The sequence below is a fragment of the Lagopus leucura genome, unplaced genomic scaffold, assembly GCF_019238085.1.
Source record: "Lagopus leucura isolate 7727_CA_CO unplaced genomic scaffold, USGS_WTPT01 Super-Scaffold_100027, whole genome shotgun sequence".
Taxonomy (NCBI): Eukaryota; Metazoa; Chordata; class Aves; order Galliformes; family Phasianidae; genus Lagopus; species Lagopus leucura.
The window spans coordinates 2182391-2199773 of NW_024962278.1; the positions used below are offsets into that span (position 1 = coordinate 2182391).

General features: G+C 38.3%; 1 protein-coding gene across 3 annotated transcripts in view; it reads left to right on the top strand.

Annotated features, from left to right (window-relative positions):
* The window catches only part of SLIT3 (slit guidance ligand 3), a 472709-nt gene that overhangs the window by 13215 nt on the left and 442111 nt on the right, over window positions 1-17383 (top strand). For all 3 annotated transcript variants that reach the window (XM_042880662.1, XM_042880663.1, XM_042880664.1), the window contains exon 3: window positions 13916-13987. In XM_042880662.1, the coding sequence (XP_042736596.1) occupies window positions 13916-13987 (72 nt within the window). The remainder of the gene's footprint in view (window positions 1-13915; window positions 13988-17383) is intronic.

Here is a 17383-nt window from a genome sequence, read left to right on the forward strand (position 1 = left end):
GAACAGTTCCAGGTCTCTCAGCCTTGCCTTGTGATGGAGATGCTCGAGTCCCCTAATCATCTTTATGATCCTCTGCAGTACTCTATCCAGCAGTCGCCTGTCTGCCTTGAACCAGGGAGCCCAGAACTGAACACAGTTCTGAACTCTAGATGTGGCCTCACCAGGACAGTATAGAGGGAGAGGGTAACCTCCCTTGACATGCTGGCTGTGTTCTTTTTAGTGCACCCCAGAATGGGAATTAATTTGTGCCAGAGAGAGAGATATACCTTTGAAGTCCAAATGGGATGAAGATCAAAATGTGAATATATCTATTTATGTTCTGATGAGATTGACCATTTTATAGTTGAATGCAATTGTATCCCAAACAGTTTGAAATTCTCTGTTTTCTACCTGCATACTGTTTGGTCTTTGGAATAGCACTGGACTAATGTAATTACCTTTCATATCCAATCAGCTGGTACATGTTGAATATGAAAGATGAGGTAGGGTTATAGAAGTTGAATTCATTTAACTAATCATTTCTGTTTAAGAACTGGAAAGAAATAACATGAGACAGAATGAGTTCTTTTTGTTTGTGTGTCCAAGGATGACTGTACTTTCTCTTTACAATGTGCACAAATCCTGGTTTCTGTAGCAACTGTTTTGACTATTTTTCATATTTTTTATGTGTGCTTCATGTTTAAAGCTTTCTGTTAACCCTTCTTACCTCACCCCAAATATAGAGGAACAAACAAATATTTTACTCTCTTCTGTGTGGAAAGCAGACTTAGAATCATTAAGGATGGAAGGGACCTTAGGGGTGGGCTCCTAGTCCAACCTCTGCTCAAAACAGGCTCACCATGAAATTCAGACTGGGCTACTTAGGGCTTTGGGTCTTGAAAACCGCAGCATCTTTGTGCAACATGTTCCACAGCATAACTGTTTTTCTATTAATGCTTTTATAAATAAACAGATGGAACTTCCATGTCCTGGTTTCAGCCAAAATAGCATTAATAGCATGTTGATGTCTTGGTCATTGCTGAGTGATGGGAGCGTGCCCCGGGATGGGCTGGACTGCTCAGCAGGGAAGAGCTGCTGCCTTCATAGTCTGGCAGCAGGGGATGAGGCAGAGCCAGGACAGGTGGCCTGAATTAGGCCGAGGGTCTTTCCGTACCACATCACGTCACGTGGAAGGCCATAACGCTGCGGGGAGTTGGCTGCTTGGGTGTTGCTGGGTGTCACTTGGCATGGTGAGATACTGTGTTGCTGGCAGGTCATTGCTCAGCAGGCAGTTTTATAGTTATCATTGCATTTTTATTCCATTTTCCTCTTCTGCCTTAGTAAATAGATTTTTATCTCAACCCACAAGTTCTGTTTTGTTTTCAGTTCTCTTCCTCATCCTCACTTGGAGAGGAGCAAGCAAGCAGCTGTGTGCTGCTCAGCTGATTGCCTGGTTAAACCACAACACTCCTGTTTCAGTTCATAATCATTATGTCTTTCTCATCCTGTGTACCTCTATTAAAAACTCTTGCTCCATCTTCTGAGTAACCTCTCTTTAGTTATTGGAAGACTGCTATTCAGTCACCTTGAAGCCTGCCCTTCCCCAGAATAAACAAGTTAAGCTTCCCCAGACTCATCTTACATTGTAAAGACTATTTCAGTGGTCTTTTGCTGCATTTGATTAAGTTTTTTAGAATCCTTCTTGGACTGAGGAGCCCCAGATTGAACATGGCATTCCAGCTGAACGTAGAAAAGTCCGTTCACTGTTCTCCCTCCCTCTTCATGTGAGTGGCTGCAGCTTAGAAGACAGGCAGGTTGTTCAAGTGTGATTTGGATAAATCTGTTGGCTATTTCCAGTCATCTTCTCTTTGCCTAGAAATTGCTTCTAATAGTGTTTATTCTGTGATCTTCCATGGGACAAGGAAGTGAGTCTGATGCTGACCAGTACCTTGCTGTATTGTTCTTTTTGAAGACAAATGCACTATTTACCTGTTCTACTTATCAAATATTTTTAGTACTTATGAATGATGTCACTGTGCTTTTTCAGATAGATCTTGCTGTACCAGATCTGTCCTATCTGATCCTACAAGTTAGGATTACTTAGGAGATGCTCAACTTGATTCCTTCTTCCTTGAAACTTGTCTTTAGTTGTGAAGGCTGGCAAGTCTCTATCAGGGAAGACTTAATAAAAAGAAGGCAATGAGCACGTCAGTCTGTCACTAAACCATCATATTTTCTTTATGCTTTTGCAGCTAATATATTGCTGGAAGCTTTTCTTAATGCCCATTACCAGTTTAAACTTTAGCATAGCTGTGATTTTGCTAGTATCATCCCTTGTGTCTGGGCAATGTTTCTGTACTCTGTGTACCATACCTTCTCTTCTGCACTGCAGCTCAGTTGTGAGATGCCTCTAAGGCCCAAGTGGTGTTCTGACACACCTGCTTGTTTTTACTCAGCATCTGGATGGAGCATTCTTGTGCTATGGTTATTTCAGACAGTTTTGTGGAGGATAAATCCTGCAAATCTCCTGTGTTCTGAAAAATTCAGCTTTTCTGAAGTCCAAGCCTATGTGCAGCTACTTACCACCCTTGCACTTCTCAGTGCTTTGCACGTCACTAAAGCAGCAGTGCTACTTATTATCATACCCCCAATTACTTTCTCACATGTAAGTGGCGGATCAGGACATCTTTGCCCCCTGGTTGGCCCATCTAGCATCTAGTTATGTCTGGCGCCATCTGGAAACTTGCCAAGTCATTTGCCTACTCTGTGCTGCCTATCTGGCAAGTGTCAGGGAGGTTCAAGTCCCTCTTAGGAACCAAGGGGAGTGATTGGAGGCTTTCTCTCATTGCTTGAAGAACAGTGTGTGCCCTCCTTCCTCCTGTGTGAGCGGCTGTAGCAAGCTTCCACCATGATGACTCTTTCACTGACCTCTTCTCTGACTCAGACCAGCCCAATCTCAGTGATCCTCTCATCTAGTCTATAGGAAAGCTCCAGACATTTGAGCTGATCCTTTACATAAAGGAAAACCTCTTCTTTTCCTCCTCCTCCTTGTATGTCTTTGAGAACCCTGTATCCAGCCATCATCAGACACAGGCTGACAACTTAAGCAATCCTACCATATGGTTATTTCACAGTTGTTGTCTTTCTGCCTTTGCAGTAAGAACTTCAGCTCTTCCTGCTTGTTTCACAGGGTCTGTATTTATGTTCTGGCACTTGAGGTTGGGCCCCTTTAATCCTATTTTATTGTTCTTGCAGACTTTCTTTGTCTTGCACAGATTGCACGGCCACATTAGATCTCGAGTAGAAGAGTAGCCTACAAAACTTTGAGGGCAAAGTTGAAAGGCACGGGAATGCAAAATGCACTCCTACAACATCATTTGGCCAACGTAACATTTTCTTTCTATGTATAATGAAAACTGCAAGGTACAGTGATTAGTCAGAAATTTCTGCAGGCTGAAGCAAACATGTATTTCCTTGAAGAAATAGTACTTAAATTACCTGTCCATTGTGGTGCTTTCTGCAGGCCTCAGGTCTGACTTTAAACAACTATCCCCTTAATGGGAAATTTAGCTTCTGCAGCAGTTTCAAAAAGCAATTTTTCCTTGGTGTTTTTAGCACCTACAGTTGCCAAGTTTTTTTTTTTTTCCTTTTCTTTTTCTTTTTTTTTTTTTAATAAACAAAGATGAGGACAGAACTGTGTTGCCTGCAAGCAGTTCCAGATCATTTGGGCACTTAATGTGGGCCATTAACCAAGCTACTGTAGTTGGCTTGGAAGTGGCTAGTTTATTCTCAAGATTTAGATAGCTCTTAAGATCAATTTTCTCTTATTTCTGTCTAATTTTTTCAAATTAAAAGCTGTATTGTGTAGTTGTGTTAAAATACAATGGACAGTGGACTGCAGCATAGAATTTGTACTTTCTAGCTATTGTGTAGCCATCTAATAATTTATTATTATTTTGGCTTAACATGACTATCAAAATTACTGGATCCTGATACTGCTGTATTAATATACTTTGTGCAGTGCTAATGTTGGGGAAGCTATGCAGAATATTTCTGAGTCCTTTTGGGACATGGTGTTTCTGGCAGGACTTATTTTTCTCTACAATGTTCGTTCATATATTATTCTGTCTTTCTGTAGAACAGAGACAGGAGTCTATATTCTCTGGTCCTGCTACCTTCTTTGTAGTTACAGGCTGCAGTAAAATCTCCTCAGAATCCTATATTGAAGTTTGACAGATGCAGCTTTCTCAGCCTCTATTCATATTGTGTATTTCAATATTTCAGCTGCCTGATCACTGCGATGGCCCTCTATTTTACTCTCTCCACTTTGTCAGCCTGTTTTTGTGTTTGTGAGTCTGTAAGAGTAGATCAGGTGAATTTTCATAAGTGCTGAATACAAGAGGTGCTAGTCAAGTTTTGCACTCTTCTGGTTCTTGCTCCACAGTCTGATCAGTGGTGGCCTTCACTGCTCAAAGGGCTTAGACTGCTGACAGTTTTGTGGCTCTCTGGGACTTTGAGGTCCTTTTTTCCAAAGCAGCTTCTTGGAGCCCAGGCTGTAATTGTTGCAGAGGCTTGCTTTCTTGTATGTACTTGACTTTTTTTTTTTTTTTTTTTTTTTTTTCCCTTTTGAACTTTTCAAGGTTTCTGTCAGCCTAATTTTTTGACCTTTTTATGGTACACCTCACCTTCTAGTACTGGCTGCACCTGTTTATTTGATGCCGTCTGTGAAGTTAAGCATGCACTCTGATATTCTAGTCTTTAATAAAGTCACTAAACAATATTGGCCCTACCATTGATTTCAAAGGAGGAATACTCTGAGCTGCTGATCACCTTGCATGCTCAGAGGTCCAGCCAGTTTGCACCCAGACTGTTTACCTAGCCCATGTCAGACCAGTGTGGGTCTAAAGAGAGTATGGGCAACAGTGCCAAGGTCTTGCTGAAACCAAGGATATCCAGAGGATATCTTCTCTTCACCTGTACTCTGTACAGCTGGTCATCTCATCACACAAAGGCATAATTAAGTATGGTTCTATTAATTGACATTGTCTCCTCCCAATAACTGTATTCTTTGTGTTCTTCATGTGTTTGAGTATGAAAAACATGGATAAAAGTGTTATTATCAGTGACCTATAATTGAGCTCTTCCATTTTTAAAATTTGCCCCCTGGAAACAGCTAGCAAGAGGGCAAGCTATCTCTCTAGCTGTTTGAGCTGCAGGATATTTCTTAAGTAAATCGAAAACATGTATGTGCTTCCCGTTCTGTGTAAAATTAGTTTGAAGATGTAGAACATCTTTACAATTAATTGCATTGTGGAGTATTTAGAGAGTAACAGTCTTCCCAAAAGTCGGTAAAGAAATATTTTTCTCATGCTAATTTGAGAAATCAACTGTTTCTAGTTTAAGAAGCAAAAAACAACTTGTCTTTTTACATAGAGGTAGGTTGTATTATTTTCTCTTTGATGAAATGAGCTGATTTTTTTGTTTTTCTTTATAACTGAAGTTCGTACTTGCCCGCGTGTTTTGCGAACTAATGGAATCTGTGTGTTTCATAAAATATGATCCCAGGTCTTTATTTCCTGCATTGCCTAAGTTAAGTTGGAAATATGTTAAATCTGAAGATATGCAGATTGTGCTGCCAGAGGGCTTCAGGGTAATGTTATAACTGAGCAGTTTATCATAGTAACTTTGAAGTTCTTGGACTGAAGGCACAAGAGAATTGCCAACTGCCTTCCATGGGGAATTGCAGTCATTTAAGGCTAAGAGGCTAGTGGCACTGTGTATCCATTAAAGGCGAGTTAACCCCATAGAAGAAATTCTGGAAAATAGTTAAAATAACAGAACAGATAGTGAGACTAGCCAAAAACAGACATACTGAAGTGAATACATGCAAACATGAGAAAAGACATGTCTCTTGAATGAGCATGGTGCTAGCGTGTTCTCATTCTGCGAACGAAAGTGTTCATAGAGAGGGGCTTTACTGAAGAACCTTGTGACTTGAGTCCCAAAGGTAGCTTTCAGAAACACTGAGAACTCCTCTTGGTTTTAAGCTTCTAGACTGCAGCAGGCATTCAAGTCAATGGTTAACTTACCTTGTGAAAATGCAAGTTTTCTCTAGTTCACCTGGTGTGTGTTTGTGTTCATGGTTACTTTGCAAAGTGAATGGGGGTTGGGCAGACAAATGAAGGAGGCAGATTTTCAGGGGATGACTCAGCCGTCATTCTAACAGGTGGCTTGGATCGACCAAGTCCTCTAGCAGTGTAATGGCAAAACAATGCAAGCCTTGTTTCTTCAGGCTGCTTGAGTTTCTTCAGACTGCTGCTTGAGTTATTTGGAGGTATTGGGTCCTGTTAGGTATCCGTAACTCTTTAGGATGAGGAATCTGGATTGAATTGTTTATCACGTTGGTTTGAGCTTCCTCATTTTGTATCTGTTACTACCAAGTTGATTTATCATTTAAAATAAATTATTTAGATTGCATGATTTTTTTTCATTTATAATAAGGAATATGTCTCTATCCCCAAAACTGTCACAATTTAGTTCATATAGAAATTATTTTTCTTATACTCTTAATGAACTTTTGGAACTTCTCTACAATTTGTCCTAGTTGAAGTTTGCTTTGATGTGAGGTGTAGATGGTGCATTGACTCCTTACCTGTTTGCTTCTTAGGGAACTTCACTTCATAAACTTTGAATTACATAGGACTTATGCAATTTGTTTTGAGAGAAATGAGTGTCTTGATGATTTGTTTATCACAAGTGTGACATAAATGCATATAGTTTGGAGCTGGTACATGGCAGACACTTAGCTCCTGTTCTGGGGTATTCTAAATTGTTATTTATTTGAGATTCCATGACTAGAAATACCTATATATGAAGAAGCTGGACAAGAAACAATCTTAGTACTGTGTAACGTGTGTAAGAGAGGTCGTTTGAAGTGTGTGATAATTAATTTTTCTTAATATAGAGTATGCATTTTCTCTACTGCTTTTATTTAATTCTTTATTAATTTAAAAGGGAGAACATCTGAGGACTTGAAGTTGAAACTGTTGCTCTAGCTTCCCTTCTCTATGGATTGCAAGTTTTTCCCTCTATATAATTTCTTTTTCATGTAATGTCTTTTTAGATTAAAGACAAATTGATTAATAAGTATTTTCATAAATAGCACCCATATAGGACTTGTGGTATTGAACACTGAGATGCAAAATCAGTTACTGATATCAAATTATGGGTGGCAGAGATGATCTTCATTTTTGTTGTTCAGAGTGCTGCTATTTGCCAGTCTGGTACCCCAGAAAAAAAAAAAGGGAGGCAGACTTCTTCACGGTAGAAAATTCATGGACAATGAATAGCTTTAATCAAATGAAATAATTGGGTTTCTTTCAGGAAGAGAATTAACTTTAAGCAGCTTCTTTTCTAACCAAAAGCTAACAGGATTAAGCCTGGAATTTGGTGCTTTTCCAAATCAGCAGAAATTGCAGCTTAGAAAAATCCTTTAAGTAAAAGCTTGTCTTAAAGCAAATATTCCACTTGCAGTTGTAACGATCAGGCCAAGTGGCTTTTGCATACCTCTGAACTTGTGTAGTGCCAGCCTCACAGGCTTAGTAAAAACAGCAACAAAATGACAACAGCAGCAGCAGAGAGCAAAAATCCTGGTAAGGAGTTGCACCGAGAACTGCGTAGCCAGGAGGCATAGCAGGGAGTCAAAACTGGCTCCAAAATGGATCCCTGGTTAAAATCAATAAGGAATATTTATATGTAGTCTGGAAAAAGGTTGGGGAATTAAGTTAGGGATGCACCTAGTTATGCTCATCTCTTATTGTAGTTGTACATCTTAAAATTTTGAATTACCTCAGACTAAAGCACTCAATATTTCATCAAGAAGCAAATTGATGATTGAGTAATAAAAACTTACTGAAAAATGGCTTTTTAGTGCTTTTTTAAAGAATTTTTTTTCATCCTTGTGTGTGTAAGCATTTGAATTTTCTATAAGGATTTTGTATTTATACATGTGAGTATTGAATTATTATTTTGAAATGGTTACAGGAGTTCAGCATCTCACTGCCTTTGATTATTGCCTTTTTAAAATAATAATCTGAATGTTCTTGCTGTCAATCTCAGTTCTGACCTTATATACGTAATAATTACGAGCTCAGATTGTCCAGGTGTATGTGTTCTCTGAGATATAGGAGTCCAGAAGACAGAAGTGAAGAGCACTTAATACAATGTGTCTGTGGCAACTTGATTTACTCCAGGACTTATAATCTTAATGAAGTTCAAGGACCAGCGCGGTCCTCAGGTAGAGCTCTGTCTGGATACTTGGAGGGTGTTGGGTGCTCAGAAGAGTGATTGTCACCTGAAGTGGTGTAGCAGGAAGTCTGTCTAGCTCTTCTGGTGAGGCTTGGATCTGCATAGTGGAATGCTCCAGAGAGTTTTGGGGATGCTTTAAAATATTCAAACGTTGATTTTAAAGTTCAGTAGATTGCCTTGAAAGAAGACATACTTATGCTAAAAACAGATTGACAATAGGGAATTAGTATCAAAAGCTTTACTAAAACTGATGTTGATGACAGTTCCAGGTTCTTCTCATTTTAATGAGTGCTTTCCACTGAGGTGTTGATGGATCAAAATAAACCTATCTTCCACAGTGGTGTTTTGTTCATTTCTCTGGGACAGTACTTATCTGAACATGGAGCAACCAAGAGTTGTAGCTGGGCCTGTGTATACTTGGAGCAGGATAGGTGTTCTGAGTCAGAATGAAGATCCCTTTGGCCTCCCAACATGCAAAGTGCAGGAATTTCACACAGTAGAAATTTCGTGTTGAGTGAATGTTTCTGCAGATAGAAATTTATTGAAGCTAAATATAAATTAGATTCACTGTGACATTATAATTTCCTTTGTGTCTTTGGTCCAGTTTCTTTTCAAAGCTGCTTGTGTGTTTGCTTCCAACAGTTCTTATGAGCCACCATGTATTTGAAAGTCAACCAAGATCAGATGTTAAGGTTTAGCTTTTTGTAGTTGAAACCCACTAGTGGGCTCATAATCAGCTGTCAGGCTTTTTATAAGGGAAATATAAAATATTAAGTTGCCCACAAATACCAGCTGTAAACCACTGAAGTCTGCAACAGTTCAATAACTTTACAGTAACAAAGTTTAGTTGAGTAAGGGGGTAACCTGTGGCAATGGGCTTTTTTTGCAGCAGTGCTAGACCTACTCTGAACAGGAGGAGGAAGTGTTACATAGTAGTTCGTCAAGGTTTTAGTCTATTTTACTTCAAATGGCAGACGAGCCTTGAGGGAAAGCTTGCTTGAACAGGTAGGTGTTCAGAAGGTAAATACTGCTTTTTTAATGCGGAGGAAGCAGTTATCAATAAAATCCAAAGGGTTTAAGGTAAGTTTACTTCATGAAGAAGGGTTGTGTTACAGCTTAGGGTGCTGTCCAAGTAGCTTTACTTGCTGAAATGGAAGCTTTAATGTAGCTCCTAATGTTCAGGATGATTTAATAGGATGATTGACCTTATATGCAGTGTAGGCTGTGTCATTCTACAGGAGTGGAGGAAAAAACAATCTAAGGATGTGTGTTGATCAAAGAGCATTCAAGAAAGTCTTTCTCAGTACAGAGTACTGCAGAACTTGCTGTGGGGATAGTGCTGAATAGTGGGAATGTTCCTGGGGCTGAAGGAAGAGAGGAATGGAGTTGATGTGTGGGATTGGTCTCACAGACTTCAAAGGGGGAAAGAAAAAATCTGTTCCATATGTGTGACAAGAATGAAAGTCTGTGTACACCTGCTCATGCTGAGGGAATGCGTTGTGCTGAGAATTAAGGCTTATCACAATGGGGAAAACAAGAGGATAGTGACTCTTTGCCTTGTGTGCCCCTCAGCTGACTAAGTTGACTGGGGAGAATTCTGATCTGCTGATGGCTGTGCTTTGGTAGAACTTTTGTTAACACAGGTAAGGGCATAAAAAGCAGATGGGAAACAACATGCAAATAGAACACCAAGCTATTTATGCACTGTTTGCTCCAGAGTTAATTCTTCCCGATGCCTTTGCAGTCAGGTCACCTGGCATGCCAGTGCCAGTTAATGATGCACCAGGGTCAAAAAACTGAACTGCAAACACAGAGGAAATGAAGCTGGAAAATCTGAAAAAATGTAGGCCATGCCTCAAAGGTATTCCTTGAGAGGAGCATGATTCAGAGGCTGTTACATACTGTGGAAATGCCCTGTTGTTTGTGTGGTGGTATTTTCTTTTTTGTTGTTGTTGATGTTGTTTTGTGGGCATTTTTAAATGTATTTGTTTTGTTTCTTTACTTTAATTATTCTTAAATATAGTTGACCTACCTGTCTGTATCAAGGATCATCTATTTCTTCTACTTACAGTTAAAATGTAGGGATTCTTTTCCACCTACGTCTCGTTATCATTATCCCTTGTTTTTGATAAGGGAACAGAAGTAGTTCTTTCTTCTATTATAAAAGTAGGTATGGTCTTAACATGCATAAGCCAACTCAACAGTTTATTTGGTTTTTCTATACCATTTCATGGCTTAAGATTTTTGCTACCGATAACTATAAGAAGTGCATTTCAATGTTGCAGACCAAATAGTTGTTACTAGTTGTTGGTAGTAGTGTATCTTACATGCTATTTCAGTTCTGGTAATGTTTTGCTTATGCCTTAGGTTGAAACTATAAGAACACTGTATGGCTTCCATTTTTAATAGCAAAAATCAGTGAAAATTTTACCATTATGGAAAATGTAGAATAATTGGACTGACTTGAATCTTAGGGCTCGAGCTTTTTAAACAATCTATGATGTATTCTTTCTTCATGAAGTCTATGGCAAATTAAACTGCAGTGGTAAAAGATTAAGATCTCACACTGTAACTTCATTTGACCCTGGCACAAATCTTGTAGACAGGCTAGGATGAGTTTCTTTTTTCTTTTTCTTTTCTTTTTTTTTGGTTGGTTTGTTTTGGTCATTGTAAACTCCAAGCTTAATCATCATTATTGCTGATATCTGAGTGCCAGACTGCACTCAGTTGTGGTGAAGTCTATGCAAAACTGTGTGTAGGTTTTTGTTTTGTTCATTTAACCTTTCAGTTACAGTAAGTGAATGCACCAGCATGTTAAAATGACATAAAAAGGAGCTTAATTCCAAATTGGTTTGCAGATGAGGTTTAGGGAACACATGAGAAAACAATTATATATGTTTACCGATTTGAAGAGTCGTTTCCTCCAACAAATGAGTGCAGTTACCCGTTCTCATCCGTGTAGTCGAGATTATGTTTAATTAAGGGTGACATTCATATTAGAAGAGACTCTGTTCTTGTGTCTAGAAGCATTTGGGGAATGTGGCAATTATGCTAAGAAATCAGTCCTATTTCTTTGAATGTTGAAAATATACCTTTCAACAAGCTTAAACGTCAACATATCCAACTGCTCCTTCTTCAACAACGTGAGTTACAGTAGAAAAATGAAATTAGATACTATGACAAGTGCTTTTTATTTAATGCTGTAGAAGAACATGCTTCTTCTCATAAAAAAAATAAACGCTTTTGATTCAACGTAAATTATTTTAAGCATTTCTTGAACAGTTGCATATTTCTTAGTAGTAGTACATCTATTCTGCTGACCGAGTCTGATGTGAGGTGGAAAAAAAGACTGGTTTAAGTAGCAGCTGTACTGTAGGCTGCATGTATGTGTGGAATTGCGCGGTAAAAAATTATTAAATTGTGCTAGCCAGGTCAACATTGTCAAATGTTCTTACTTGTATTTGATGGAAAGATCAAAGATTATTTTTCCTAGTTATTTACACATCAGCATTTTAACGCTGTTGTGTTTTTTTGTTTGTTTTCCCCTGTAGGATAGTATGTGAAAGATTTCATATCATTTAACTGTTCTACTTTGAAAGCTTTCGTATTTCCTTTGCATTAATATTTGTGAAGCACTTACAGGCCATTCAGTGTTAGCCAGCCTAGGCAGCATTTCTCAGAATGCAGAGGGGACACCTGAAGCATTCCTGGATTCCTTTTTGTTCCTGTAGAAGTATTCAACTTGAAACACTTACCTTTTTTTTTTTAGGAATTATTTCAAGGTCAAGGTTTCTGATGAATGTGCATAAAAATGGGACTGTTAGTTTCCTTTATCTTGTTGAGTTTTATTAGAAATGGAAAAGAAATGGAGCCTTTGTATATATAGTAGAGAACACGTTAATGCAGGGGCTATGATAAAACTTAATTTCACAGGACAATTCTCTACTTTCTCTTGTAAATTTATGATCTCGTTGTCTTTAGGAAATGCCAAACCTCGTGACTGATTTTTCATATCAGACTGTTTTCATCCGTAGACAACAAAACTTGTTGGCATGTGTTTACAATCTTGTGATCTTCAGAAAAATACTCGGTTTTCTATTGGCATAATTATTAACCCAAGAGCTTGCATGTTTGTATTTTTTAATTATATTTAGTGATGTCTTACCATGCATAAAATATGAATCAGATGGAAAAAAAAATACTCCAATGTTAAGTTTTGCTTTTTTTTGAAGTACTTCTTGTATCTAGGAAACTGTCAGAACATACTTGTGGTGTGAAATTGAAGAAATATACCTGCTTTAAAGTTAAGTTTGCTGGATTTTGTTTATGCAGAAATAAGCCTGACTGAGTACTAGGGGTAAAATCTAGCTGTTTCTCATTCCTGGTGATCAGCACTAAGTCAAATAGAAGAGTCTGGGCAGGAAAAAAGGAAAATTAACAAAAGATGCTCAACCAGGAGGACTTCTGGAGGTGCCTGGTAAGGGCAAATCCAAAGGAGAGAAACAGCACAGAACCTATGGCATCCCCATTTCAGCAGTTGCTGCTTTGAAGATGACACCTCTGAAATGAGAGAAATACTCTGCGTTAGGAAATGAGGTGTTATTCTGCAGTTACCCTGCAGTTCAGCGTCCTGAGAGTAAGCTTTAAGTAAGATTCTTAAGAGTAGGATTGAATTATGGGTTCCTTCATTTTTAATTTGATGTATTTTAGACTTAAATAGAATTTGACTCAAGCTGAAGAGCGTTTTGTTTTAATGTCTATTAAGATACATGTTTTAGATATGAAATTCTTTTGTGTTTTTGATGTGCTCGTTACAAAAAAACTGGACAGCCCAAGATCTGATTGCAGTGGGTTTTCTTTTTTGTAGATAAGATGCCAATTTCTTACTAATTTGGAATCTAGAGCATAAATTATCACAAATTGAAACAGTGCAGGAAGTAATATTTGGTATGTGACTACATGAGGAAAATGTGTTGACACATAACAGATGCGTTAGAAAATAGAGGATTCAAGTGAAGATAGAAGATGCAAATTGGCAATTTGTGATAAGCATGGGCAACAGGTTGGTGTTATGAACAGTATCTTCTGATTACTGGCATTTCCAAAAAATGGGTTGTTGAGCCTGCCTGGTTAGGATGCTGGGAGGGAGCAGATCTGTAACTACAAACCTTTAATTTGTGAGGGTTGCCCTATGCTTTCTAGTTTTCCCATCAAGCCGTAGTTAGCCAAACTTTGTGCATTAGGCTGTGTGCATCACGCATCACTTGGGCTTGGAATAACTCCAGAGTTGAGTGTTCATTTGGGGCAGAGTACTGCATTTCAGCTGTACCATACAAATCAGGTCTTGAATGTATTTTTGGCTCTCAAAAGTTTGTTGTCTTGAGGGAGATGTAAAAGTATAGCATATGAGCACCTGTATAGAAGTTGGAAGACTTCTTGTGAGAGAGCAGTGAAGTAAACAAAGAGGAAGAGGCAGGACAAAGGATCCACTTCTTTCAGATTTCAGTAGAAATATTAGTTTGTACAATTTGAGTAGCTGATAGATACTGCACTGATGGAGATGCTTTCTCCTATCAGGACTTTGGATGTCATTTACAATGTCTCAGTGCTGTGTTTTTTTCTCTTACAGTGATCTAGAAAAAAATAATATAACGAGAATCACAAAGATGGACTTCTCAGGACTGAAGAATCTCCGTGTCTTGTGAGTATAACACAGAACTCACCCCTCTTTAGAAGATTATCTTGGGCTGCTTGTACTAAGGATGCTGATAGTCGTAGAGATCAAGTGTTAATAACTTCTGCACACTACTGAGTTAGTGGTAGTATTTTGGAGTAGGCAATTGGAATGGTTTGTGACATGAAGTTAATTTTAGTTCTGTGTTCAAGTCTGAATGTAGTCTCAGAGCTGTTTGATTCTTTGGGTTTCTTAATGGCTTTTAACAAATACTGCTGTAAGAGTTTTGGTCCACCTCACAATTTGCTTATGCATAAATAAACTTTACTGAAACATGAGAAAATAGGACTTTCAGATCTTGTTAACATCAGTACGTTTGCACAAGATTAAGAGTAACTTCAGAACAGTTATTAGCTGTGGAAGTTGTACACAAGGAAACCTATGAGGGTTTTTTTTGTTTTGTTTTGGTTTTGGTTTTTTGTTTTTTTTTTTTTTTTTTAAATGAAGTAATAAATACAAAAACGGTGGGGGGGTCTCTTGATCTAGAAGTATCAGTCAGGAGTTCAGCTTTAGTTCCAAATGGGCCTTGGACAACAGAAGGTGAAACATTAATCACATTAATCTACAGGTTTTTTTTTTCTAAAACCAGCCTGTTTAAAGCCAATTAGTTCTTAACTTCCTTGTTTTGGCTTTATGAACCTCAAAAAGGAGCATGCAGTTAGTGATGAAATATAGAACTATTTCATAGATATCTGTTATAGCTGCACGTCTATTTGTTTGTTTTTTGTTTTTAAATCTTGGATCAAATGAACAGGAAATACATTTGATGCTTTGTCATTAGCTTATTATTTCTCCTTAGTTACTCTAACAACTATGGCATATTTATGCTAGGCTTTGAATGAGATGGGAATGTCATATCTGGGGTTAATTAGCAAGGTGTGTCGTTAAGGTGTCTTTGAATATCATGTAGAGTACATGAGCATTTACCTTAGAGCTTCAGTAAATTTAAGTATACGAGCGAGTAATCCATTGTTATCTTCATTAATGGTGAGTAGAAATGTTTCAGTTCTTCCAGGAAAAGTCAAAGGTTCTTTCTGTTTGAAGGGAATTCGTTTGTCCCTTGAATCTTGTCTGACTGACTTTCTGAATTACATCAAACAATCTAGATTCCCTCCAGATCAGTATGGAGGCAGACAAAGATGTTGGTGTCTCCCCATAAATACAGAGGGAATCTGCTATTTCCTTGTGAAAAGCAAGTTTTATGCATTACTTTCATACACAGATCTGAATATACGGATTTTGTTATTTGTGCACCTATGAAGTGGGGGAAAAAGCTAGATGAGAGCAACAGTCCTGAATGCAATGTGATGAGTTAAGGTTAAGCTGCAAGGTTCTGGGTTTTTCCAGAGCTCTCTTAATGTACCTATGGCCTTCTGCCTGCGTGTAGCTTGTATTTGGGCACTGAGTGCTACTGTGGAAATGCAGATTTGCAAGTGTTAGTAGAAACATTGCAAACATCAGAGAAGGTCTGATGTGTTGATGTGTATTAAAAAGCTATGACTAAGATGTTTTTTTGAAAATGTTTCTGAAATATGATTTTTTTTCTTTCTGCTAACAGTAACCAAGAGGGCAAAATTCAAATTTTCACTTAAATATTAGTTTTCTGAAAGAATTACCTGGTTCTGTTTATGAGGTGCCCTTTCAAATGACTACATGCTGTGTATGTCACCTACTTCACTGAAAGCAGTTTATAAACTGTTGTACCTAATGCCTAGTTTTAGTAATCAAGGCAGGAACGTAATTTTGAGTCCCAGTGCTGATAGAGCCAGTTTGGTTTTCATGTTCTTAACACTCCTTTCCTGAAACAGCTCTCAGAAGTTAAACACATGGATCTGCCAGCACCCCTTCAAAACTTCGGTTTGATTGCCCTCTGCAGTTGGTCTTTTCCTTTGATTGCCTTTTAAAATAAGTCCTCAAAACTGCTGCATTAAATTATTGATAATTCAGTTGGTAAATTAATTGAAATCTGCCAGGGAAAAGGCAAGTTTTTTCTGCTTCTATCTAAGTACTATTGAACCAAGAGAGCGTTTCTGACCTAGCAGTGAAGTCATTTAGATTTACTTGGCTCCTATTGCAGTGGTCAATACCGGCAAGGCTGGAAGTCTGCATTATAGTACTGTTTACACGTACAGTAGATGGTTTTGTTGCCTTTTTCTACTGTCTGTAGTTAGGTACTACCTAAGCCACTACAGACACTTAAACTGAACATCCTTAACTAAAAGCAAAATATGCAATTGTCAATCTTGATTTGAACTGTTTGTTTTGTGCTTGTTTTAGGTTGTGTAACACCTTGAGCCATTCTGAATGGTGTCTGGTGTATTTCTCCTAAGAGTCATCAGGAATAAAAGCGGAACATGCCTATTAGAAACCCCATAGTTTCTAACGGTTTTGTCTTCTGACGAAAGTCTTATGACTGTCTGTAACCCAGGATATGCCATTTCGGCATTTGCTAATCTGTTCTTTGTAGGTCTTTGCCATGTATTTCACTTTTTCATGTCCCTGACGTATCTATTATGTGGTTGAGTTTTTCTTCCACTTTGTACTGCTGAACTTTGGGTCTTCAGAAGTCCTTCACATTTTCCTTCATTTTACTTAGCTAGAGTTAGGAAGGCCATAAGAGAAAGCTATTCTCCGTTATTAACAACCTGCTCTTTTCCTTTTTTTCTCCATGTGCGACGGGAATATAGTGGGAGGAGCGGAAATAGGAAACCTGTTTCAGAGTGCCTAGACAGGTGGTCTAGTCTTCTTTAGAGACTTCATGATGAGGAGAACAAATAAATGACTCAGAATCTGGCAGAGTGGTAGAACACAAGGAAGCTGCCAGTCTCAAACTGACAACAAAGATGGAAAATATTCCTTTTTCTTTTGTATCTTATAACTTCATTTTTTTTTCTCCCTCTTCCTTTTAGGAGCAGACTTCATTTGTTTGCCTTTCTTTTTGATTTTTTTTTTCCAATCAGTTTTCATTGCTGTGGACTTGTCTTTTGCTGTCTTTCTTCACAATCACTGTTCAGTTGAGAATCCTAGGATTGGGTGCAGAGTGGCTACTGCGGAGAGGAGTGCATTTCCACTTATCACAGTCTGGTCTGAAGCCAAGCTTACTACAAATTACGTTCTTCCTTTCTGTTATCTTAGCTAAAGCCATGTACAATATTCTGAGGGCCCGGAGTGCATACTGTTATCCGAAGCAGAACTTGGTGTGTGCTGGAAGTCAGCACTGAGAGAGAAGGTTAACTTAAATGATGTATCTGCTGTACTTTACCTGTGAAGAGCACTTCTGCTGTGTGAATGAGTAGTAATTTCCTTCACAGTGTAAATCAAAGAGAAGTTGATTTCCGTTGTTTATTACTTATCCTTGCCTCA